Source organism: Mus musculus, chromosome 18 (assembly GCF_000001635.26).
Source record: "Mus musculus strain C57BL/6J chromosome 18, GRCm38.p6 C57BL/6J".
NCBI lineage: Eukaryota > Metazoa > Chordata > Mammalia > Rodentia > Muridae > Mus > Mus musculus.
In genome coordinates, this window is record NC_000084.6 from 3,299,158 (window position 1) to 3,326,286 (window position 27,129).

Genomic DNA, 27,129 nt, shown 5'->3' on the forward strand with positions numbered 1-27,129 from the left:
TAACCTGAACAGTTTGTATTTGTGGTGATTGAATAACCGATGGATGTGGTGTCTGAATAACTCCCTGGACCTGTACAGTTTGGCCTGAAGGTAACTGTACTAGAGTCACAGCTGGGGAGCCTCTTCCAGTGCCTGATCCAGCTACAGAAACCTGAAAAAATGACCATCATTGAGGATTAAAGCTGGACTTGTTTTGCTTTTGTTTATTTTTAAGAGTACCACTTGCTATCACAACCAGCCTACTTCTTTCTTTTTCTGAATCTAAGAAATGAAGAACAAGTAGGGTACTTACCATTAGGAGGTAGTCACTGTCCTGGAACTGTCATTCTCTGATGTGACAGATACTAAAGAACCCATGTGCCTCACTTTTGCTGCCCATGCTTTGGCAGCTAAGAATGTTCCGAGCACAAAGTTCTAAAGCAGTTAAACTACCTCAATGCAGCCTCTTGGCTACTAACAGGGTCACCCTTTTCAGGACAAAACACAAACTCCTCCTCTTTAACTGATTAAGAGGAACTGAAGAAAATTTAAATGTGGTGGATTACTTTTTGATAAATGAAATGTTTTGCATGTGGCAATTTTTTTCACTATTTTTAGATGTAAGCTGATACACTGCCTCAATATTAGTTCAAGAAAAAGTCATTTTGATATTCTATAACCACATGTACATACTTGTTTCTGCAGTCACTATCTCTCTCTCTCTCACACACACACACACACGCACACACACATATGAGAGAGAGAGGGAGAGAGAGAGAGAGAGAGAGAGGGAGAGAGAGGGAGAGAGAGAGAGAGAGAATACACCACAGGAAAAAAAAAGAAATTTCAAGCCTTTTGCTAGTTTGGGAGCCCTCTTTCCAACATGGAGTATCAGTTGAGAGGTGCAGAGCCCCATCAGTCTTGAACTGAGAGATGAGTGACATAGGCATCTCCCCATATCACCCTACTGAGTGTATCCACAAACACCCTTTGGATTGGACTCAAAGTCTCTAGTAATCTGTCCTTCTGGCCACTATAATTTTAGAAACTTTTCTTAATATTATTCAGTTCACTATGCATTTTGATTTCTTCAAACCACTCAAAGACCTTGAAAATGAAATGCAGTGGGAGTTTCTATCTTGAGTAATAAAAGAACCTCAAGGTGTTAATTTTCACAGAAGCCTCGATTTTTTAAGAAACACCAGTGAGTCCCAGGCTACTTTACTAGTATTTTATTACTTTTAAAACTATTTGAAAATGGCTTTGCAAAGTGAAATGTTTGAAATCTCCACACTCAGGAAGCTGAAGCAGAAGGATCATGAATTTGTGGCCAGGATAAAAACCACAGAAAAAACCTAGTCTGGTGCGGAAGGGGGGAGGCAGATTTACAACAAATAATTAAGATATATTTACAATGTCATTTTCTAGAAAGCAAATACTTTAACACATAAAAAAGATACGTATGTCTAGCACTCACTGTACTTCATGTACTGAGGTATAAATTGTAGGTAGAATTGGTAAAACTGGTGCCCAATCAAAGACAACACATCAAACAAGTAAAGAGCTAACTGCTCTAACTTTACTAGCCATAAATGTCACAGGCGTACAGAAGAAAGATCAGTTTAGCCCTGAACACAAAGTGAAGGCTTTCTATGGGAGCCAGAGCTGAAGCCAGACCTTGATCTAAGCCTAGATTACGAAGGTTACAAATAGGCCAGAGGCAATGGATACAGACAACGTACCTATCTATTACAGTAACACCATCTATTTGGATTGTAGGAGAAAAGTACATCTATCTATATTAAAAGTACTGTGTGTGTGTGTGTGTGTGTGTGTGTGTGTGCGTGTGTGTTGAGCAGCTAAAGGTACAAATAAAAAGGATTTGTTCCATAAATGTCAGCACAAGAAAAAAATGATAGAAGGCTATCCAGCAGTGTGTTGACTGGCACAAAGTTCCTCCTCCTCTCCAGTGACCTCACAGTCTCTCTCACAGGGTATCTTTATACTTAAACTCCCTAACTATCATCTCACAGGTGTTTGTTGTTGTTTTCAAATTTTTATTACATATAGAGTAAGTCTGTGTATGTATATATGCCACTTTGTGTGTTCATGCCACTGTGTTGTGTGAGGTTGAAAGGTTGAAAGGACAACTTATTGGAGTTGGTCTCTCCTTCTACCATGTAGTTCCACAGGATCAAACTCAGGTCATCAAGTTCAGTAGTAAGCAAGCATCTAAGCCACCTCACCAGCCCTAAAGAGGTTTCAGTATCTGAATCAACTGGATTTCTACCTAGGTAGAGTGATGGGTAAATATTGAATAACCAAATCCTAAGAAGTGGAATCCTGATGTACAGTTTTTGTTTATTTTTGTGACATAAACAATACATTATGGATCATGACTTGTTTCAGGCTGCAAATAGGGATGATGGACACAAAATTAGATAAAGATGTACATATCTGGTTCTTGCAAACCCATATAATACAGTGCAGAAGATTTTTATCTACTGATTAATACCACACTAGAAATTAAAATGGAATAATCACCTAATAGCTCAGCAATGCTAAATCTACTGCAATGCTATAATTTTATGAAAAAGTTACATTTTTCAAAACAAAACTATTTAGTGAAAATTCTGACAGTGTTTTACTCTGGGGTTTTTATGTATATGTGTTTTCAGTTGGTTGTGAGTTTTTGTTGTTGTTTTGAGACAACATCTCATTATGTTGTCTCATGTTGTCTCGTGGCTGGCCTGGAACTTACTACATATACCAGGCTGGCCTCAAACGAACAGAGAGCCACCTGCTTCTGCTGAGATTAAAGGCATGTACCACCATCACCATAACAGACTAACTACTTCTTTTAATGACTATGATTTTTGTTGTTGTTTGGTTTTTGGTTTCCTCTCTCTTTCTTCCTTCCTTCCTTTCTTTCTTTTGTTTTTTGTTTTGTCTTGTTTTTTAAGACAGGATTTCTCTGTGTATCCTTGGCTAGCCTGGAAGTTACACAGACCAGGTTGACCTTGAACACACAGAGATCTGCCTGCCTTAAAGGTTCTCACTTATCACAGGCTCACTATATATTCCAGGGTGGTCTCAAATTCATGATGACTTCTGTCTCAGTCAAGTGACTAAGATTTTAAGTCTGCTCTACTATACTTGGCTTTAATGACTTGTTTCAATTAAACAGATCTAGATTCTAATATATCCTTCTACAATTAATTTGCAGTGTGTTTCATGAGGTCATATGTGAAGAAAGTCTGGATCTTGTGTCTCATGAGTAGATACGTGAAAAACAATCTGCATCTCATAGACAATGGATTTTATAGAGCAAGGGGAGTTTACTGCAGTTTTTACAGGCAAGCAAGAATATTCTTTGACATAGTTCCGAAACTCACAAATGGTTGTTCCCAAATCTGTACCAATGACATCTGTAGGCTTTGAATGTATCTTTAGCTGACTCAATATTATACAACATCCTGAAATATTTGTAGGGAAGCACTGGCTCAGTGGGTGGAGCGAATGTGGACCACCTCCCCTCAAAAACACATCCCATTTCAAAACAAAGAGGATTAAATTAAGGTAGTATGTACTCAAGGGTCATGTTGTTATGCAGCTTTTACTGGTTCATCCAAAATATTCTCCAATGAAACTGGCTGCTGTGTTTAACTTCAAAGGAAAGGTAGTGAAGCATATAAAAGCCGGTTAATTATGGTCCTTGATGCCCCTAATATGGCTCAAGTTAAGAACAAAAGTTTATTTTCCACTTATTGTTTTGAGCACACCAGTACAAATGTTACTAGAGTAAAAGGTAAATAAAATTGTATTATATATAAAATACACTGTTACTCTATATATTTATCTTAGCAAATCCTTTGCAAGCATCTGCACATCTTTCCCAAGGTTCTGCAGTGCATAGAACACTGTTCAGTGGCTGCTCAATAATAACATTGCTTCAGTCTGCTGTTCAGCTCAAACAGAGGGCTGAGACAGGCTGAGATTTCAGCTCTAATACAGTTTCATAGTCATAATTCAAACCCAGTAACACTGACATTTGTAGATCAGAGACTAGCAAAATATAAATTATGCTTTTTATCTTATATAGAAAGGCAAAACAAACCTTCCTTAACTCAAAAAGAAGTACTGGCTAGCATGTTCCCATAAGAGGATGCCACACCCTCTGCAGGTGTTCTTACCCCACATTTGCTTTTGTGTTTCCTTTCCCTTCCTTCCCTTTTGCCTTTCCCCTTCCCCTTCCTTCACCTTCCCCTTTATTTTCTTTCTTTCTTTCTTTCTTTCTTTCTTTCTTTCTTTCTTTCTTTCTTTCTTTCTTTCTTCTTTCTTTCTTCCTTCGTTCCTTCCTTCCTTCCTTTCTTCCTTTCTTTCCTTTCTTCTTTCCTTTCTTTCTTTCTTTCTTTCTTTCTTTCTTTCTTTCTAAATAGGGGTCTCAAACTCTACATGTTACCAACTGGCATCCTTTAGCACAACACTTAATCAAGCTGGTGGTGGAAAAAACTATGAAAGTTGTTCATATGAAAGGACTTTTCCCTATAGAATCAGACTTCTCTGACAAGCCCTGCCAGAGCCCCAGTATATCTCAATGATTTGCTTTTTTAACAACAAAAAGTAAAACATTTAAAGATAAGAAACTTGAAACTATAATAGAGAAATTCAAGAATACTAGAAATATTCTCAAAAGTTGTGCTATGTTATGAAGAATCTGCAATCTGTGTACTCACTTCCTGTGAATAAACACTGCAGCTTCAAAGTCGCATTATTTGAAGAACTAAAGCAAGAATAAATCATGGGGCTGGAGAGATTGCTCAATGGTTAAGAACACCTACTGTTCTTCCAGAAGGCTTAGGTTCAATTCCCAGCACCCACATGGCAGCTCACAACTGTCTGTAACTCTGGTTCCGGGGGACCTGACACCCTCACACAGACATATGGAAGAAAAACATCAGTTCACCGAAAATAAATAAATTATAAGAAAACTTTATAAAAAAGAATAAATCATAACATATGCATATGTGAATACACACACACACACACACACACACACACACACACACACACGGTCCTAGTTAGGGTTACTATTGGTATGATGGAACACGATAACCAAAGCAACTTGCAGAGGAAAGAGTCATCAATCTTTGTTTCAGCTTACACTACCAAGTAAGAATCCAACACTGAGGGAAGTGAAGACAGGAAGCTAGAGACAAGAGCTAATGCAGAGACAATGGAGGGGTGCTGCTTACTAGTTTGCTCTTCGTGGCTTGCTCAGCCTACTTTCTTAGAGAACCCAGGACCACGAGGAGTGGTACCACTCATAATGGGATAGGCCCTAGCACATCAATCACTAATTAAGAAAATGTTGCACAGGTTTGCCTACGGGCTCATCTTATGGAGGCTTTAATCTTAATAGAGGCTCCCTCCACTCAGATGATTTCAGGTTGTGTCAAGTTGACATAAAACTAGCTTATATATATATAGTATATTATATTATAACATTTATATATATATATATATATATATATGTATATATATGTATATATATATATAATTATACTAGGTATATATTTATATAGCTGTGAGTATATATCATATATATGTATGTATATACATATTATACAAATAGTTATAGAACATGCTTTTAGTTGCGTATCTTTCAAGTATAATTCTCATAACTCCATATTAAACAACAGTTCTATCAAAAGTTTTAGTTTCAAGAATACCTGATGTAGACCAACAAGATAACTCAGTGAGTAAAGCCCCTTCCCTGTCAAGATTGATGACTTGTGTCAGATCCTGGAACTCCATCATGGAAGACCATAACCAACTCTCACAGTTGTTCTTTGATTTCTACATACACCATGGTATACATGTGCTCACACCCAGATACACACAAAATAAATAACATAAAATCATTATCTTTTAAAGATTACCTGGGCTGGGTATGGTGGTGCATGCCTTTGCATGTCAGCCCTCAGGAGGCAGACAGACCTCTGTGAATTTGAGGCCAGCCTGGTCTACATAGTGAGTTCCAGGCCAGCCAGAAGTACATAGTGAGACCATCTCAGGAAAACGAAACAAACAAATAAAAACTAAAACATGTTGTAAGTTCCCACCAACACAGGCTGTGACCTCAAAATCCTACAGGTGAGCTAAGTGAATTCTGCAATGATACCTCTGCTATGTCCGACATCATTAAACTCCTAAAACACAAATAGTGTATCCTTGATGCTAGACTTTAGATGGGTCCTTTTAATCAAGAAAGCACTTAGATCTGTAAAACTGCCATTCTATATGCTCACTAGCTTTAACAACCCTGGGAAGTGATAAGCATTAAGCCTGTAATTGTACAGTTAATGATCTTAAACTTCATCATCTTAAAAGCTCACATGGCAGCACTGTCCAGGAACAACTTTCACCAGGAACCTGGGCCCTGTGGCCTCCTGCATCCATCCCAAACTTTGGTCCATCTACACCACCCAGAAACCACACTCCAAGTGCTGGTCATTGCCTCCAGATATAGGCCCACCCTTCAGTCCTCAGCCATCCTGCACAGCCTCCTGCAGCAAGTAGGAGATCCAGCTTCCTCTGCTTAGGCCCACTATGCTGCTCATATTCTTCCTGTACCTGCCAGACATAAGAAAGCTGGCCTCTCAGACCTACTACTAAGTCCTTTCCTGAATACTATAAATACCTCCACTGAGGGATGACAATGAAAGAAAGACAGAGAGACAGACATAAAGAGGAAGGAAGGAAGGAAGGAAGGAAGGAAGGAAGGAAGGAAGGAAGGAAGGAAGGAAGGAAGTCACAACCAACATACTACTCTAAATGCACAAGTCCAAGTGCACAAACAAAATCAGAAACCAAGATGACAAGGATCCCCCACAAGTAAATTCCCTAATTGAATGAGGTTCCTAATGGAACCTAATGACAGTGACTTGGAAGAATTTCCAAAGAATTCAGAAGAATTATTATAATAATGTTCAAACCGCTCATAGAAGGCATGAGTATACTCCAAGAGCAAACAGTGACATGAATGAAGTAAAGAAGGCAATCCAAGATGTGAAAACAGAATTTAACAGAGACAGAATTGCTGAAGAAAAGCACAACTGAAATAATTCTGAAAATGCAAAACTCAATAATCCAAACATATACCTTAGTGGAAAGCTTTACCAATGGAATGGACCATAGGAAAATAGAGACTTTGGGCTTAGAGGACAAGGCAGAGGTCAATTGAGAAATTCTGAAATATATATGAAGAGAAAGTTGGACACCAAGAAAAGATCTAACCTGTATATTGTGGGACTAAAAGGACACTATCGCATTGAAGGCATAGAATATATTTTCAATAAAATTACAGAGGGGCTGGGCATCATAGCAAACAGTCTTGAATACCAGCATCCAGGAGGTAGAGGCAGGTGGATGTTTGTGAGCACAAAGCAAGCCTGCTCTACACTGTGAGTTCCAGGCCAGTTAGTATTGCATAGTGAGACTTGGCCTCTAAAACAAAACAAAAATCAGAGAAGAACATTTCTCAAACCTAGAAAAAGTAATACCCATCCAAGTACAAGAGGCTTACAGAACTCCAAATAGACAGGGCCAAAAAAGAACCTCCCCACAAAATATTATAGTTAAGACATTAAAAACACAAAATAAAGGGATCAACATCTATAAGACAGAAAGGTCATGACACTTATACAGGCAGACCCATAAACAGATTATCTGATTATTCAACAAAAACTTCTGGCTTTTCAATATCTTCCAAGTTCTAAAAGATCTAAATTGTCAATCCAAACATTATACACAACCAAATTATCTACTAAAATTGAAGGAGAAAAAAAAATCTTTTCATGACAAAAACAGATTAAAGGAATTTATGATTCCCTAAGCAAGCTCTATGCAAAGTATTAGAAGAATACTCCAGTCTGAAGAAAAGGATAAGCACACCCAGGAGGTCACAAGTAATAAATAATTCCAATAGTTACTCAAAAGATGTCTAAGAAAACAACATAAAAACAATATGCAAATAATTAATATACATCTCCCAGTGATATATTAATATGTCACTTAATATTAGCGGTCTTAATTGAGTTGAGACCATTCTTAGTATTAGTGGTCTCAACTCCCCCAATAAATATACACAGACTATTAGACTGGATTAGAAAATAGAACCCATCTTTCTGCTGCTTCTAGGAAATAAACCTCATCATCAATAATAGACACTACTTTAAAATACTAGAATGAAAAAATTTATTCCAAGGAAATGTTAACAAATAAATATGCATAGCAATTTTAATGTCTAACTAAAGAAACTTCAAACTCAAACTAGCCAGAAAGAGATAAGGTCACTTCATATTCACCATGAGAACAATCAACCAAGAGAATATTCCCAATTCTAAATGTAAGCAGACCATAACAGATGCACTCAATTTCAGAAAAGAAATGTTGCTAGATCTAAAACCACAGATTAACTTCATTACAGTGATATAACATAGTAGGTGACTTCAATACCTCACTCTTACCAGTAACAGGTCATCCTGACCAAAAATGAGCCCCCCCCCCAAAAAAAAAACACCAAAAAACCAAAACAAACCCATTGGAGTTAAAGGATATCTTAAGTCAAACAGACACAACAGTTATCTACAAAATGTTCCATCCAAACTCTAAAGAACGTACATTCTTCTCAGAAGTCCAAGAAATTTTCTAAAAAGATGATCACATATTAGGACACAAAACAAGTATCAACAATATATCCATATGCACCATGTGTATGCTTGTTACTTATGGAGGTCAGAAGAAGACATAGTTGCAAGCCACTTTGTGAGTGTTGGAAGCCAAAATTTATAATAGGTAAAGTGTGATACCATCCTGTATTCAACCTGACTTTGATGGAACAAAGCTAGTTATCAACAGCAAGAGAAACTACAGAAAGTATGCAAACCTGTGAAGACTAAACAACACACTACTGAATCATAACTGATTACATATTTGAATAATATCAAGAGAAGAATTCATATGCATATGTAATCACTTACAAAGGCAAAGGCTCTAAAGATGTTTTGGGAACACTGGGGAATTAGTAAACTAGGCTTGGCAGCACACCCCAAATTCATAACACTAAGGAGGGAGATGTATACTGCAGGTTTAAAACTAGCCTAAGCTGTATAAGACAACCATGTCTCAAAAGTAAATCAAATTTTTAAAAAGTTAAATCAAAAGACAAAAAATTTTAAAAAAGACAAAAAATAAAGTTACTTATAGGAAGACAATAAGGTGTACTTCAACTAAAATAAGCAGATAGAAACAAAGAAATCTCTCTTATATATATCAAGATTTATTCTAAAACTACTTTTATTTTTTGTTTGTTTGTTCCTTTTGTGTTTATGAGAAGGACTCAAATTTGCAATTCTTCTATTTCAGCCTCCTAAGTACTAAGAATACAGACATGTGGCCACTGTGTACGACCTAAAACAAACATTTTTAGATTAGGCTACTTTATACATGAATGTTTTGCCTGCACTTAGGTATGTGCATCACATGTGTACTGGTCACCTACAGGTCAGAAGGAACTGGAAGGTTTTTTTTTTTTTTTTTTTTTTTTTTGCCATCATGTGGATGCTGGAAACAATCTCTAAGAACAAGTGCTATGTAGATAAAATTTAATTTTGTAATGTCTAAGTAGAAATTAGCAGATTTGCAAATATGCTATAACCTGAGAAATCTTCCAAAGTGCAATGAGAAAAAGTAGTAAAGAGAAAACAAAGAAAAGTATTTTAGGCTAGGGGAGAGTAACAAGTACTTTTAACTGCTGAACAATCTCTCAGGCTGGCCTAAAACTATTTTTTAAACATATATATATGTGTGAATAAGTGCACATATGGAGCTCAGAGAACAGCTTGCAGGAGTTGTTTTTCTCCTTCCACCATGTGGATCAGGAACTTGAACTCAGTTGTTAGTGCCTTTACCCCTGACCCATCTCTCCCAGGCCCCTAAAACAATTTTATAATAAAAAATTCACAAGAATATACCACATTTTTTAATTAATTGACTCTTCTGTTAACAGTACTTTCTGAGCACTTGCTCAGGGTTTCATGAGCCAGTGCTCAGTCAGTGGGAATTAAGCAGAAAACATGCAAATCCCTACATTCCCAATTCAGAAAGAAAAAAGACAATTGGTAAAACAAATATTTTGGGTAGTGTTCAATTCAAAAAGAAAATCAAGACAAGGAATTAGAAAGTAATGCAGCAGAGAAATATGGAAAGAGATTATCTAGTGTCAAAGGGGAGGAGACATTGGCATAGAAATCCTAAATGAGGAGAAAGTAAAAGTCATGGGGAGAGCCTAAAGTGTATATATCCCATTCCAAAAATCAAACAGGCATCCTTCTCAAAAATAAGTTAAAAACATAAAGGTGGTGTGTATTCTACTTTATAGTTTGAGACTCTTTTTCTGAGGCTTTAAAAACATATATAATGAACTCACAGCAGATAAAAATTTACCTTTTTATCCAGATCCCCTGAAGAATAATCTTCTTCTATAGGATGCCTGAAGCATAGGTTCTGCTGATGCCACCACATCCACTGAAAACCCACTACAGACAGTAGTTAATCTGAAGAAACAGGGTAAGGTGATGCGATTGATAGCCTCACTTGAATTTGGAACTTTAAAAAAAGTTCTAATAATGACACTTATACTGGGGAAACCTCACAGTGTTGTAGCACAGCATGCGATCAGCACCTAGTAGACCAGCTCCAGTGCGTAGCTAGGTTCCGTCATCGTGGAGTTTGTGATGTCACAATACAGCTAAGAACATCACAGACATGGGCCTGCAATCAGGACAGCTAATAAAGGATTAAAGAAATGTGAATTCACAATAAAGCATAACACTGACACTATCCACTCTGCTGCAGATCAAATCTGTGTTATCTAGACTAAGATCAAGGACTAGAATCAAAATTCCTTTTCATGATCTAAGAAAGTTGTTGAAAACTGCCCCATTTCTATATATCTTGTAGAAAAACGATGTTAAATAATATCTCAAATATTTAAAAACTGAAAAGAGAAAAAATAGAACCTTATAAAATGAACACTTGAGGCCAGTCAATAGTAGCACATTCCTTTAATCCCAGCAGCATTTGGGAGGCAGAGGCAGTTATATTTCTTTGAGTTTGAGGCCAGCCTAGTCTACAGAGCGAATTCCAGGACAGCCAGGGTTACAAAGCCAAACAAACCCTGTCTCAAAAAAACAAATAAATTGAACACTTGAAGATGCAAAATATCTTATTTTGATATTTCTAAGAACTCGTTTAATAATGCTCACTAGCATTAAGTAATAAAGAATCATTTGATCTTTCTCTTTCTAAGTTTTTGGTGGTACTGGGGATTGAACATTTTAGGCAAAACCCTTCCCAGGTGCTAGGGATGGAGCCCAGTTTCTCCCACTTGCTAGGTAAGTGGGAGTTTGTGATGTCACAATACACCAGTGAGCTATGTCATGCATCTCTAGCTCTATTTTAATGTAATTTTAAACATGGTATCAGGGATTAAAGGCATGCATCACCATACCTAGTAGAGTTTTTGTTATTGTTTTGTTCTGGGTTTTGTTTTCCTTTGTGGGGAGTGAAGTGGGGTATCACTCTAGCCAAGCCTGGATTAGAACTAGCAATGTGAACAAATTTTGAACCCATGGCAATCTTCCTTCCTCTGTCTCCCAAGTAGACTACAGGCCTGTGTCACTTCACCCAAGTTACAGCAACTATTTACAAGAACATCTAGGAAGGAGTCAAATTGCAATTATTAATATTCTAATTCATTTTATTATTTGATAATATTCTAAACTACCTCAAAAACAACTTCAAAACAGATCATCCTGGGACTGGAGAAATGGCTCAGAAGTCAATAGCATTTACTCCTCTTCCAGAAGACCCAAGTTTGTTTCCCAAAATACATACTGTGGCTAACAGCTATTTGTAACTCCAATTCACTGTATCTAACACCCTCTTTTGGTCTCGTCAGACACTGCATTAATGTGGTGCACACACACACATACAAGCAGGCAAAACACTCAATCACATCCATAGGGGTAATGGTTATCTTAAGTGTCCTTCCTTCCTTTCTGTGTGCCTGTTGGTTGCTGTCAAAAATAACAAGTTTGTGAAACCTTGAAAAATGGTCCTGAGCTGACCATGGTGGTGAATGCCTTTAATCCCAGCATTCTAGAGGCAGAGGCAGGTGGATCTCTGTGAGTTCAAGGCCAGTATGGTCTATAGAGTAAGTTCCAGGACACCCATGACTGCACAAAAAAATCCTGTCTTGAAAAGCCAAATAATAATAGTAATAATAATAATAATAATAATAATAATAATAGTAATAACCACAAAAACAACAACAACAAATAGAGAAAAAAGTACGGCATGATGGCACACACCTTTAATCCCGGCATTCATGAGGCAATGGTATACAGATCTCTAAATTCAAGGCCAGCCTGGTCTACCAAGTTCCAGGACAGTCAGAGCTACATAAAGAAACCATGTCTCAAAACACAAACAAACAAAAAAACCAAGTAATAACAAAATATAACAATGATACACAATAGACTATTATATATGGCCTTAAAAGGAATAAGAAGTTTCATGAATGAGCCTAGAGGAAATCATGACAAATGAAATAAGCCAATCACAAAATGATAAATCCTAGACAATTCTATGCCTAGGAAGAAGCTAAATTTCATGAAAACAGAAGTAGAATGGTTATAGGAACCAAAAGGAAGGAAAAAACGGAAGAAAAAAAGAACTGTTATGGGTTCAGTTTCAAATTTCCAAGATGGAAAGTTCAGTTTTACAACAATAGGGATTAAATTTAACACTACTCAACTGTTTACCTAAAAATGGCTAAAACTGGATGGAAAAGATGGCTCAGTTGATAAGAATACTTGCTGTTCGAGAATGAGAAGAAGCTGTGTGTGGATATCTAGTACCCATGTAAAAATCCAGGTGTGGCCCTGAAGTATCTGTAACCAATATAGTCCTCCCCTCCCCTAGATGCCAAACAAGCACACACAGGCAAGCTTATATGTCTCCCACGCATACGTAAACTAATTTTAAAAAAAGTAAATTAAAAAAATACTATGGCTGGCAAAATGGTTCAGTGTGTAAAGGTACTTGGTCACCAAGCAAGTGAATAACGTGAGCTGAATCCCTAAGACTCACACTGCAGAACTGGGTCCTCTGACCTATGTATATGCCCCAATGCACATACAAGATGAATAAAAATATATATAATTTTTAAAAATGGTTAAGGAACTGAAGAGATGAATCATCAGTTAAGAGCACTTGTTCTTGCAAAGGAGCCAGATTCAACTCCCAGCACTCACATGGTTGCTCACAACTTTAACTCCAATTCTAAGGGACCCAACTCTGCCTTCTGACCTCTACAGGCACTATGCAGGCAAAACATTTACACACACACACACACACACACACACACACACACACTTCAAAACAAAAATAAGTGTTTACAAATACCTGAGTACGGTAGGTCATGCCTCGATCCTAGCACGTAGGAGGCTAAGGCAGGAGGATTGTCATTAGTTCCAGAGTATGTAAATATTACTAAAATTATTTAGATATGTACGTAGCATTTTGTTTTTTAGCATTGTGGTTTTTGGAAGAGTTTGTTCTTAGAAGAAATTTCTAAGAAATATGTCCTCTAGATTATTAACAAGTGTTTTTCAGGGCTGGATTGGATCTTAGTCTTAAATATCAGAGCATACACTTAAGATAATAGTTTCGATTAAATAAAGTAACATAAAATAACTGTGTGTGTGTGTGTGTGTGTGTGTGTGTGTGTGTGTGTGTGTGTATGTGTGTGTGTGTGTGTATGTGCATTCATATGTCACAGCACACATGTAGAGGTCAGAAGACAACTAGTGGGAGTCAGCTCTCTTCTAACCTGTAAGTCTTGAGGGTGGAACTCATGATGTTAGGCTCAGTCATAAGTATCTCTACCTGCTAAGCTAGCTTGCTTAGTTTTTGTTTCTTGAGGAGAGACTCTCATGTGCCCTAGACTGGCTTTGAAGCCACTATGTAACAGAGCATGGTCTTGGGAGCCCTAACCCTCCCACCTCCAAATCCCAAGTACAGGAATTATAGGCATAGCGTACTACACATGGCTATCCTGTAGCTTAACCCTTGAGCAGAGATGAAAATAGTGCTGCCTGTAACTGGAAAGTTATAAAGCAGAGAAATATAAAACTCCAGCCTTTGTCTGGTGGGTTTCTTCCCTCCTTTCCCTGTACAGAGCCTGAAGGGCAATAGTTTTCAGATTACTGAAAATATTATCTTCAGGGTACCTGATTGGCAGAAGCTCTGGAAGTCAGGGGTGCCACAGCTACTAACACAAATGACACCACACACAACTGGTCACAATGTTTAATCCAACAGTTTAATGATGATTTGGTCACACTCATAAAAAATAAATACTCTTCATATAAAGCCAAACTTAAGTCTAAACTACCACAGAGTTTATCATCCTCAAGTTTAAATAAAGCAAGATATCAATATGCCAAAGTTGCTTGTGCTATCAGGAACCACTGAAAATAATTAGTCACTCTGGACACATATAACAGGATTTAAATATGTTTCAGCTTGACTTTTTAATACACATACATAATATTGTATAGTGACAACAAATATTCAGACACAAACAGTTTTAGATACTACAAGAATCTGAGCCACCATGTGGTTGCTGGAAATTGAACTCAGAACCTCTAGAAGAACAGTTCTTAACCACCGACCCAGCCTACTCATAAGATTTTAGCTAAAATAGTATAATTCTTCCAACTGTCATGGTCCATGCAAAACACAGCATTAACTAACCCATAACTAAAATAATTCAGAAATTATCTCATACTACTTTTTCATTTCTTCACATTAATAGGATATGAAAGATAAAAACTGTGGTTCATCTTGTGAGACAAGGTCCTGCTATCTAGACAAGGCTAGTCTGGAAGTTTAGCTCCTCTCTCTCAGCCTCCCAAGTGCTCCTAGAGGCTGGAATTATAGGTGTGTGCCATTACACCAGGCTCCATGGTTTTTGGTTGTGTTTTGTTTTTTGTTTTTTGTTTTGTTTTGTTTTGTTTTTTACAGACTCCACAGAGGCATTTTATTTATATTTATGCTGTACAGAGCAAAATTTAAAAAATTCAAGGATTTCCCCCACATGTGTATTTTTTTTTTGTCTTGGTTTTTCATGGTCCATAATGCCAGCTGAAACTGTCATACAATGAAAACCAGCTAGTAGATGAGAGTGGTTTACTCTGCCATTTTTCCAGCTCTTTGAATGGCACATTAAGCCTGGGGCTAATTATTCCATGCTTGTTTAACCTGCCTGGGAAAACCACAATGATCAGAAGTGATTCCAAATTTGCCAGTGTAGCCATGCTTCCTAATTACATTTAGAAACCAGTGAAGCACAACCTAGTAAAGATGTTCCTGACAACTGCCAGGACATTTACATACACATTATGGTAGCACAGAAAGATGGTAGAAAGAGCTCCATGGTTTGTGATCAAATACAGAAAATAAGAAAACAAAATTCACCAGGGAGTGGTGGCACACACCTTTGAGCCTAGCACTTGGGAGGCAGAGGCAGGCAGATTTCTGAGTTGGAGGCCAGCCTGTTCTACAGAGTGAGTTCCATGACAGCCAGGGCTACAGAGAAACCCTGTCTCAAAAAAACAAAAACAAAACAAAAAAAGAAAACAAAATTCATATGCTTACTATGTAGAATTCATTTGCTATTTTGAAATAACCATCATAAACTATAGCTTTTTCCAGTTCCTTGAGTCAGCCATCTCCCAAATCTCTGTCCTTTCTCTGCTCATTACCCCATCTTAAGGAATTTATACACTTAATCTCCCTCTCCTTTCTACCTATCAATTCTCTAAACTAAAGCTCAGCTTTTGGAGCCACTGAGACAGCTTAGTGGGTAAAGGTGCTGCTGTCAAGCAGATGATTGAACTTTGATTCCCAAAACAAAACAAAACAAAACAAAAAAAGCTGACTCCCCAACTGCATAAGTTACAGGTGCTTTTGAAGCATCTTAGTGATGACCCGTTTAGCAATCTGTATGACTGAGGCTTACAAAGCTGGAGATCACCAGCCTGAAGGTCCCTTTTAAACTTCACATTATCAACTTAAAATGAAGGGACTCATTAGTATGCTAACCATGCTGGGCCAGATGTCTCTGAGGAAATGACATAAGCTGAATTTAGTCAGTTCCTAAAGAAAAGAAAGTAGTGGGGAAAGGAAGGTTTGCTTTCAACTTTGACTTCAACAAGGAATGGCAGAATTTGAGGGCAGATATTATAGCCTTAAAACAGACAAAACAAAACAGAAGCACCCCAAGTGGAAAAATATGCTTTTCCTTTTATTCTATTCTCAAAGACAATAAATATATAAATAAATAAGCACAAAAATGTCAATATATAATATCTCTGGATGTTAAGATATGAACATCTTTATGCAATTCCCTTTTCATTTCCTTACTGATTTCCTGCTTACTTATATACTTACCACTTATTTGTATGTACATGTATGAGTACTCCAAGTGCCAGGACACACATATAGATGGAGATTAAAAGAACAACTTTAAAAACTAGCTTTCTCCCTCCATCACGTGGGTCCTAGAAATCAAACTCAGGTTATCAAGCTTGATGACAAGTACCTTTACCCACTGAGTCAATATGCCAGTCCTATGTGTGCCAGCACAAACACAAAAACTAAAAAATCTAAACATTCTCTTTAAGATTCTGGGGCAGGTGGCTAGAGGCTGTTCGGAAACTTAGAGTGTTTGCTGCTTTTGCAGAGGACTTAAATTTGATTCCAACTGTCTCTAACTCCAGTCCAAAGGATTCAACAATTTCTTCTGACCTCCATTGTACTTGTAGACACATGTGCATGTTCATACACACAGATACACACACACACACACACACATTATTTCTTTTTAATTCTGAAAAGTTGTAGTAGTCCTTACATACCACAGCACCATGGCTCCATTAGAATCCCAATGATGGTCTGCCTATTGGCTCACTGACTTCCAACTCCATCTCTACAGTGCTACTAGCATTCTAAACACAACGGGCATCTGAAAATATTCCAATCATATTTAGAGCACAGAGTCTCACCTCTCTATAACTTTCTGCATACTTTTGCCAGGTCTACTTCCCAGACTAGACAATGGTTTCCCACTGACAAGATGTTGCTCATTTGTAATTTTCCATATGCTGACTTTGTGCTTTTGTACACATTATTTCCTCTACCCAAAATACACTTCCCTCCCTCCCCACATCCACATGAAAAAAACTCCTACTAACCCTTGTACCTACCTCAAATGAAAAAAATCGCATACAGAGTTCCTAGTCAGCTAGCTATTCCCTCTGCTTGTGCCTTATGTTTTGTATTATATACAGCATTTAACAGCACTTCATATGTACTGGAATTATTGAGACACCTATATTACTCAGTGAGGTTCTATCTGATTACTCACAGTGATCTGAAGGAAAATGTTTCCCATAGTTTCATTTATTTGAACACTTATCCCCCATCGGTGGCACTATTTGGGTACGTTTAGGAGGTAGTTTTGCTTGAGGAAGTAAATCACTAGAGGCAGGCTCTGGGAGTTTAAAGACTCCTGCCATTCCTAGTTCACTCTCTCTGCTTTATGCTTTGTTCAAGATATGAACTCTCAACATCTTGCTCCAGCCACCACACCTGCTGCTTGCTAGCAATTCCTCCACTCTGCTATGGTGGACTTCTACCCCTCCAGAACCATAAACCCAAAATAATCTTTCTTCCTTAGCTTGACTTGGTATAGTATTTTGTCATAGAAAGTGGATTTGGCCTAATGATGCTTGTATTAAATTGTTAACTTTGGTCCCCAAAACTGCTTACCCAAGTGCTAGCACATAAGAAACTGAGGGACCCTGCCCCCAGTTGGTTCTGATTGGTAAATAAAGATGCCAGCAACCAATGACTGGGCAGAGCAGATAGAAGCGGGACTTTTAGGATTCCCAGGCTTGAGACAGAGAGGATGGAGGAAGGAGGAGGTCCACCATGCCAGAAGAAGGAGAGGAGAGACACCATGCCTGAGAATGGTGGAAGACAGGGAGGCATAGCCAGATGTGAAGAAGCCAGGAGAGTGCAGCCCAGTTGGGCAGCCCTCTGGGTCCAGGGCAGCCATGGTAGAATATAGATTTAGTAAGTAATATCTCGGGATTATTGGCGGGAGGTAGATGTTAAGAAGTGGCCCAGCTGTTGCACTGTTTAAAGGATATCAAGAGATAAAAGCAGCGTGTGTTTTGCAAACTGTATCTTGGGTATTCTAAGTTTCTGGGCTAATATCCACTTATCAGTGAGTGCATATCATGTGACTTCTTTTGTGATTGTTTTTACCTCACTCAGGATGATATCCTCCAGGAACACTGTGGAAGAGGAGTCAGAAAGAATATAAGATGACCAGAAGTGTCCTGTAGCTCTGTCCTCCTAATGGAAACATTCTTTCCTAGAGTCTAGAGAGAGGCTCTTAAATTGAGAAGCTTACAAAATTATGTGACTCAAAAGCTCAGAAAGTTACAAGGCTCTCAAGGTCATATAAGCAATAAACAATTGTCAGAAGAGAGGATCCTCCATAGAACCAGCCTGCAAGTTGGACAAAGAATTCTAGGGATATAAATTTTAGTGAATTATCACCCATACTGGTGTGGGCTTTTCAGTGATACCGCTTCCTTTAAGTAACCCCAATAAACATCTGGGTTCTTTCCAGCTTCTGGCTATTATAAATAAGGCTGCTATGAACATAGTAGAGCATGTGTTCTTATTACCAGTTGGAACATCTTCTGGATATATGCCCAGGAGAGGTATTGCTGGATCCTCCAGTAGTACTATGTCCAATTTTCTGAGGAACCGCCAGACTGATTTCCAGAGTGGGTTGTACAAGCTTGCAATCCCACCAGAACTACCTGGGACTAAACCACCAACCAAAGAGAACACATGGTGGGACTCATGGCTCTAGCCACATATTTAGCAGAGGATGGCCTAGTCGGCCATCAATGGGAGGGGAGGCCCTTGGTCCTGTGAAGGTTCTATGCCCCAATATAGGGGCCAGGAAGTGGGAGTGGGTGGGTTGGTGAGCAGGGGGAGGGGAAAAGATAGAAGGTTTTTGGAGGGAAACTAGGAAAGGGGATAACATTTAAAACGTAAATAAATATAGTGCCAAATAAACACTTTCTTCCCCAAGTTGCTTTTTGTCATGGTGTTTCAATACAGAAATAGTAACCCTAAGACATGCAGGAAAATGAATGGAAGTGGAGATGAACTTGTTAAATAAAACTAGCCAGACTCAAATTAACAAATACATATTTTTATTCCTGTTGTTTGACTTTTCCTGAACAAAAGCTTATTCATCTTAGACAGGGCATGAATAACAAATCAAATGGAGTTTATTGGGGTTACTTAAAGGAAGCTATATCACTGAAAAGCCCACACCAGTATGGGTGATAATTCACTAAAATTTATATCCCTAGAATTCTTTGTCCAACTTGCAGGCTGGTTCTATGGAGGATCCTCTCTTCTGACAATTGTTTATTGCTTATATGACCTTGAGAGCCTTGTAACTTTCTGAGCTTTTGAGTCACATAATTTTGTAAGCTTCTCAACTTAAGAGCCTCTCTCTAGACTCTAGGAAAGAATGTTTCCATTAGGAGGACAGAGCTACAGGACACTTCTGGTCATCTTATATTCTTTCTGACTCCTCTTCCACAGTGTTCCTGGAGGATATCATCCTGAGTGAGGTAAAAACAATCACAAAAGAAGTCACATGATATGTACTCACTGATAAGTGGATATTAGCCCAGAAACTTAGAATACCCAAGATACAATTTGCAAAACACAAGAAACTCAAGAAGAAGGAAGACCAGAGTGTGGTTACTTCTCGTCCCTCCTTAGAATGGGGGACAAAACACCCATGGAAGGAGTTACAGAGACAAAGTTCGGAGCAGAGCCTGAAGGAAGGACCATCCAGAGACTGCCCCTTCCGGGGATCAATACCATAATCAACCACCAAATACAGATACTATTGCATACGCCAGCAAGATTTTGCTGACATGACCCTGATATAGCTGTCTCTTGTGAGGCTATGCCAGTGCCTGGCAAATACAGAAGTGGATGCTCACAGCCATCTATTGGATGGAACACAGGGTCCCCAATGGAGGAGCTAGAGAAAGTACCCAAGGAGCTGAAGGGTTCTGCAACCCTATAGGAGGAACAACAATATGAACTAGCCAGTACCCCCTGAGCTCGTGTCTCTAGCTGCATATGTAGCAGAAGATGGCCTAATCGGCCATCATTGGGAGGAGAGGCCCTTGGTCTTGCAAAGATTATATGCCCCAATACAGGGGAATGCCAGGGCCAGGAAGTAGGAGTGGGTGAGTTGGGGAATAGGCCTGGGGTAAAGTATAAGGGACTTTCGGGATAGCATTTGAATTGTAAATGAAGAAAATATCTAATAAAAAAAATTTTTTTAAAGGTAGTGTGCATGTCTTTCATTCAGGAAGTTAAGCATGGAGGCAGGTAATTAACTTGCAGCTGGGATTTATATATATGAAAAACACTGCTACAGAAGAGTAACTAGTATACCACTCCAAATGCTTTATTTAAAGCCAGAAGCTAGCTACAAATCTGTATATCTAGAACTCTGCCAAGATTCAGTAGGGTTTTTTGGTTTTTTTTTGTTGTTGTTGTTGTTGTTTGTTTTAAAGACAGGGTTTCTCTGTGTAGCCCTGGCTGTCCTGGAACTCACTCTGTAGACCAGGCTGCCCTCGAACTCAGAAATCCACCTACCTCTGCCACCCGAGTGCTGGGATTAAAGGTGTGTGCCACCATGCCTGGCTAAGTTAACAAATTCTTAATATAAGTGTTTAAAAGAATACCTTCTGAGCTGGGCATTGGTGGCGCACGCCTTTAATGCCAGCACTAGGGAGGCAGAGGCAGGAGGATTTCTGAGTTCGAGGCCAGCCTGGTCTACAGAGTGAGTTCTAGGACAGCAAGGGCTACACAAAGAAACCCTGTCTTGAAAAACCAAAAAAAAAAAAAAGAATTTGTTAACTTTGTTGAGTATCTGCTAAACCAATAAATTCTTAAATGTACTTCTTTTGTCTGTGTGTGTATGTGATCATTCTCTGAATGAAACTATTTCAAAGTTTAAGACCTAACTGAAGTCAGATGTGGTAGCTCATTCTCGGGATCCTAAGAGTTGAGAGACTAAGGCAGAAACATTACCTTGAGTTTAAGGTCAGCCTGTACTAACTACATTGTGAGTTGTAAGTCATCTTGGGATACAGAATAACAACCTCTCTTTTTAGTAGAGATAATAACACCCCTTCTAGACATCATACAGTAATAAAAGCCCTTGTGGTGACTTGAATAAGAATGGCCACCATTGGGCACTGGTGAGATGGCTCAGCTGTTAAGAGCACTGACTACTCTTCCGAAGGTCCTGAGTTCAAATCCCAGCAACCATATGGTGGCTCACAACCACCTGAAATAAGATATGGATGCCCTCTTCTGATGTGTCTGAAGACAGCTACTTATTTATAATAATAAATAAATCTTTGGACTGGAGCAAGTGGGGCCAACCAGAGGGAGTAGAGGTCCGAAATTCAATTCCTAACAACCACATGAAGGCTCACAACTATCTGTACAGCTACAGAGAACTCATATACATAAAAATAAATAAATAAATCTTTAAAAAAAAAAAGGATTGGCCCCCACAGATTCATGCTTGAATGTTTGATTCCCAGTTGGTGGACTGTTTAAAAAGATTCAGAACAGTCCATAAATGAAGCTGTGTGAGGAAATTTCTGAGACCTTGTGAGAAAACTCCAAGTAAACAAAACAAGATTCTTGTAATCTCTATTCTTCCATAATATGGATTGTTCTTGGAATGTGCTTTCATGCCCACCCCCCCTCCAGATTATTCATTGCAACTGGATATTATTTCTTTACATGCCTCTATGGAAAAACATGTTTTTACCATGTGGCGCTGGTCCTGTGATTGTATACTTTATTCAAGTGACTCTTCGTAACCCTTAGAGTTTAGATTATCTAATGCTCTAATAAAGTTGGCTATTGCATGAGACTTTAGGTCACCTCTTAGGCTCTGCTCTCCCAGGTTCATGTTGTCAGCTAGAGCAGTACAAGGAATCAGGAACCTGAAGTCAGCTATGAAATAATAGAGTGGGGATCCTCACAGAAAGAGTGAGTGAGCATAATGGAACAGAAACCAGGGAAGACTTTTGCCTTATGTCAAGCTTTTGCATCATTCCTTAAAGAAAGGAGGAGACAAGTATCAAAATCACAACTATTAGATTACTTGTACATTGTTTATGGTTTCCAGAAGAAGGAACTTTAGATAAAGAAGTACGGGACAGTGTTTGAAACAATATTGAAGAGGCAACAATAACAAGGGGAAAAGATCCCTGTTCAATTTTAGGTCACTAGATTGTTATCAAAATACTTATGACCAATTCCTTGAATGAATACAAGAACCTTAAAATTGGCAAAAGAGACCTTCCCCTGGCTATTATTTGTTTCTCTGTGTCTATGAGATGTATCTGTCATGCACAGCTCGTCCTTAGGATTGTATGCTTCACTCAGGTGTGAGCTTTACTTTCCCCGTTCATGCTCAAAAGTCAGACCAAATCCACCAGCAACTGTGCCATTTCCCTCAGCTCCCTTACTGGAGCCTCCTTTAGACATGTATCCTCCATTGCTTGAAAATGACCCTGAATGGTGGACAATTTAATAATCAATCTAATCTTGAATTCTCTCTCCTTTCTGACAAGGATTTAGGAAAACCTATGAAAAAGCTACCTTTACAATTAAGGCAAGTTAGGGCACAGCAGGAAAATGGAATTCCTTTACCAATTCTTTTCCAGACTCAGGAACTTGGTATTTTCAGTGCAATTTCAGCAAAATCAAAATGTTTACCTAATTTTGCACTAACCAATATATATAAAACTCCAGAAGGAGAGGCATCATTGGTCAGTCCTTGCATGTTATCTCGAGAAGCAAGAAAAGAACTACAGCTATTTGAATCCAAACTAAAAGAAGCATTTGTGATTCATGAGGATCCTTCACTGCCTTTAAACTTACTTATTTTTCCCACTAAACTGTCTCCTACAGATATTATAGCATGGGAGGATAAGCTTTTGGAATGGATCTATTTATACCATAAGGGCCATTAAATGCTAACTGCTCAGTTCGTGAAGCAGGGGAGAACCAGATGTCAACAATTACATGGGTTTGGTCCTTACTGTATTATATTTCCCTTAACTAACAATCATTTTTTAAGAATGTTTCACAACTCTGGATTTTCAAATTTGATTTGCAAAGTATTGTGGAAGTATAGGAAATCATTATTCAGCTAGCAAACCCTGGATTTTCTCATACGAACTGAATTTGTAATCACAAAACTTGTCCAAACTTCTCCCATTCTACAAGCAGATACTAATTTTATTGGTGGCGCACCTACAAGTATAAGAGGGATCCGTGGCCCAGATATTTATTAATCTATTAATAGTTCCTTTTCCTCAGCCCAACAGATGGAACTGGCTGTTTTGACTCATTTTTTTACAGTTAGTTAAATATTATTTCAGACTGTTTACTATTGTAGAATTATTTCTAGCAATAGATTCATACTCTTGCATACCCTATCCCCTCTGAGTTTACTTGCAGAAGATAATTAGCAAGCTGATGCATTAACTTGCAACATTTCTTCTCCAGAAGAAAACTGGGAAGGGGTGGGTATGCATCTGTCATTGCGGATGGACCCACTGAAACACTGTGGATTCCTCTTCCTATTCACCCACCAACTCCAGAAAACAGCAGAGGGCAAGGAAACAGTAGCAATCGCCATAAAGATAGCAAACCTACAGCTGAAGGGCAAAAGAAGGTATCGACCATATTTAAAAGTCAAGCCTGCCCAACTGGGGCCAAATTAAGGCCCCAATGCACCCAAAGGAGAAGTTACTTTACTAATGACTCTGGGACATTGGGACCATAATAGACTCATTTATGAGTTTATTGAGTCTATGAGGTTATGAGTCTATGAGAGCGGGCTGTGTTTAATTTTCCCTTGAGATTTAAATCACTTCTTAATTGCATAGAACAGCATAACATTTGTATTCCTATTAGAAGGCATATACAGGCTTATGTTTTACCAGATACCAGAACTACTAATCATGTGGGTCTCTTTTCAAGCTATTCTCTAGATTTTTCTGATCAACATAATAATGTAACTAATAGTACTGGACATAGTTTGGGTCTCAGTTTTTGGTGGTACAGTATTATATACAATGCTTTCACTGTTCTAATATTATAGATTACTTGCTTATAGGATACTCATGCATCAAATGGCAATTAGATTTATCTTACAACATCTCAAATCAAAACCAATCTGTGTATCCTGATATTAGGGGGGGGGGGAGATAGAGAACACAGTGCATGAAATGAAGCTGTGTGAGATTTCTGAGACCTTGTGAGAAGACTCTAAGTAAGTAAGACGAGATTCTTATAATGTCTATTCCTCCATAACATGTGCTGTTCTTGGGATGTGCTTCCCAAGAACAGACAAGATGAGTTCACTTCAGATTACTCAGTATAGCTGCTGTTATTTGTTTATATATGTCTATGAAGCAACATGCTTTTGCCACGTGAAGACTGAACTTGTAATAATAGTATGCTTTACTCAGGTAACTCTGACCCTCAGAATATAAATTATTTTATCTTTGAATAAAGTTGGCTATTGAAAGGGATTTCAGTCCACCTTAGTTTTAGGCCCTGCCCATGCCCACTCCCAGGTTCATGCTGCAAACTAGAGCAGTAAACAGGAGGGATTAGGAGGTATGGCCTTGGAGGTGTGTCACTGATGGTGAACTTTGAGGTTTCAAAAGCCTACATCAGCAAGTCTCATATTCTGTGTGTTTGCCTAAAAATCCGGATATAAAGCACTCAGCTACAGCTTCAGCACCATGCCTGACAGCCTGCCCCCATGCTTTCTGCCGTGATGATCATGGACTAATAGCCCTCTACAACTATAAGCAAACTTCAAATTAAATACTTTCTAAGTTTCCTTAGTCAGGGAATTCTCTAGAGGAGAAAAATAATCATCAATCTTACCCAGCTGTGAACCGTGAAAGTTACAACAGTCACTGGCCTTGCAAGACATATTCACTAGTACAATAGTGGCATGAAGATGATGGAAGCAAACAATCAGTTTCTGGTTAAATTTAAGGCCTGCTGGATAAGATGAAGCCATACCTAGCACCTCTGTCATGCCAAAAGCTTGTGGCTAGACAAGCCATAGAACCTTGGGAAGAGCCTACTACCATTCTGCTGTTAAATGGACATGGTATTAAACTGTTTCCTAATGACTTATCATTGTACCCATAACTTAATGCAGCTCTCAACCCTGACCAGATAAGTTTCTATATGTAATAGGTGTAAACTGACAGATACCCACAACTGGTGGAGGTACAGAGGCTAAGAGATTGTAGAAATGGCTGGATCTGGTGATGTTCACTTTAATCTCAGCACTCAGGAGGCAGAGGTAAGTGGATCTCTGTGGATTCAAGACCAGGCTGGTCTATATGGCGGGTTCCAGGCCAGCCAGGACTACACAGTGAGGTTCAGTTTCAAAAAAGAAAAAAAAATTCTAGAAAGAGGACACAACATTGGGAAGGTAGGGAAAAGGGAGTTGGAATTGGAGGGGCTGGAAAAAGGGTAAATATAATCAAAATATGGTATATAAAATTCTCAAAGAAACTAATAAAAATTTTAAAACCTAACTGATAGGAAAGTAAAGATCAAGACAAATACATAATGGGCAAACAGAAAATTTCCACTAGCTGTAATAACTATGATATTAGAACTGTAAATATTTGGAATTAGCAAACCAGTCAAGTAATAACTTGGGAGTTTACAGCTACAAAGGAGTTTGTGTCAGGGGTCAAGTATATGTTACAATGCAAAAATGTCTTCTCATCAAAGTAAAATCAATTAGTATGGCTATATTTAAGATAACTGAAAAAAAAAAAAAAACTTCACACAATCCACATTTCCATTTTAACTTTCATTGTACCTGCCTATGGCCTACCTGAGCTAGAGTAGGAACAGAAATTTGACCAGTCTGCATATGAGCAGAGCTATGCTCTGCCACAGAACGTGTTACACTTCGATCCTGCTGTGATTCAACTGTTTCCATGGTCATTTGCCTAAAAGACAAAAAGAAAAACCCATTAAGACAAAAAGAAAAACCCATTAAGGCAAAAATGACGATCTAGAAATATTGACTACTGCTTCTACCTACCTTTCTGACATTCACTTCTGGCAGCCACCTTTACTACTTTTTTTAATTGGTTTTAATAAGAAATAGGTTTTTTAGTACAGCCTTAATACTCTGACATTAATTCTCTATTCAATAAATTCAAAGTAGGCAAAGGAAGTGCTGTAATGTATTTTATGGGAATTAACTGTTTGGTGCCTGCTGTCAAGCCTGATGACTTGAGTTTGATCCCCAGGATAGTATAGTTCAATCCCCAGGATGTATATACATACATACTTACATACATACATACATACACACACACACACAACACATCATATATTACATCTTTTCTTATCACTTCTATCACAGTATCTGATGTTTATATGGATAGGGGTGAAGTGAAAGGTGCTATTTATGAGAAAGGATCTGTGTAGGCCAGGCTGGCTTTGAACTTGTGAGTCCTGGCCTCCCAAGTGCTGAGATCACAGTCCTACCACAAAGCCAAGGACAAGTAACGTGTTAAACTATGTGGAGCATGCTACATATGAAATGCTTTGAGAACACAGGCAGAAATGATGATGGCTGCTGAGGATGGAGTCACACAGGCAGCACATTGACGACTATGTAGGCAAAATTAAAAAAGGAAAAACATTTTTAAAAAAACTATCAGGGACACCCAGGAAACAATTTTTAAAAGTTAGGTTCAAAAAAGAGAAAAGGAAGCACACAGTTCACAAATGTTAGCTAAAAAAATA

The 27,129-nt window shown here is 38.3% G+C and overlaps 1 protein-coding gene across 54 annotated transcripts in view; it reads right to left on the reverse strand.

Moving 5' to 3' along the window:
• Crem (cAMP responsive element modulator) overlaps positions 1 to 27,129 on the reverse strand; it is a 71,420-nt gene that overhangs the window by 32,804 nt on the left and 11,487 nt on the right. For 21 of the 54 annotated variants that reach the window (XM_030250312.1, XM_030250311.1, XM_030250305.1 and 18 more), the window contains one exon: positions 26,204 to 26,321. Coding sequence is in view for 51 of the 54 variants with exons in the window: in XM_030250302.1 (XP_030106162.1) it covers positions 26,204 to 26,321 (118 nt within the window). In the remaining 3 variants the exon portion in view is untranslated. Of the gene's footprint in view, positions 1 to 4; positions 152 to 292; positions 507 to 10,488; positions 10,599 to 10,697; positions 10,831 to 26,203; positions 26,323 to 27,129 lie in introns of those variants that run through there. The other 33 variants (XM_030250306.1, XM_006525565.4, NM_001374833.1 and 30 more) reach the window with 10 other exon arrangements.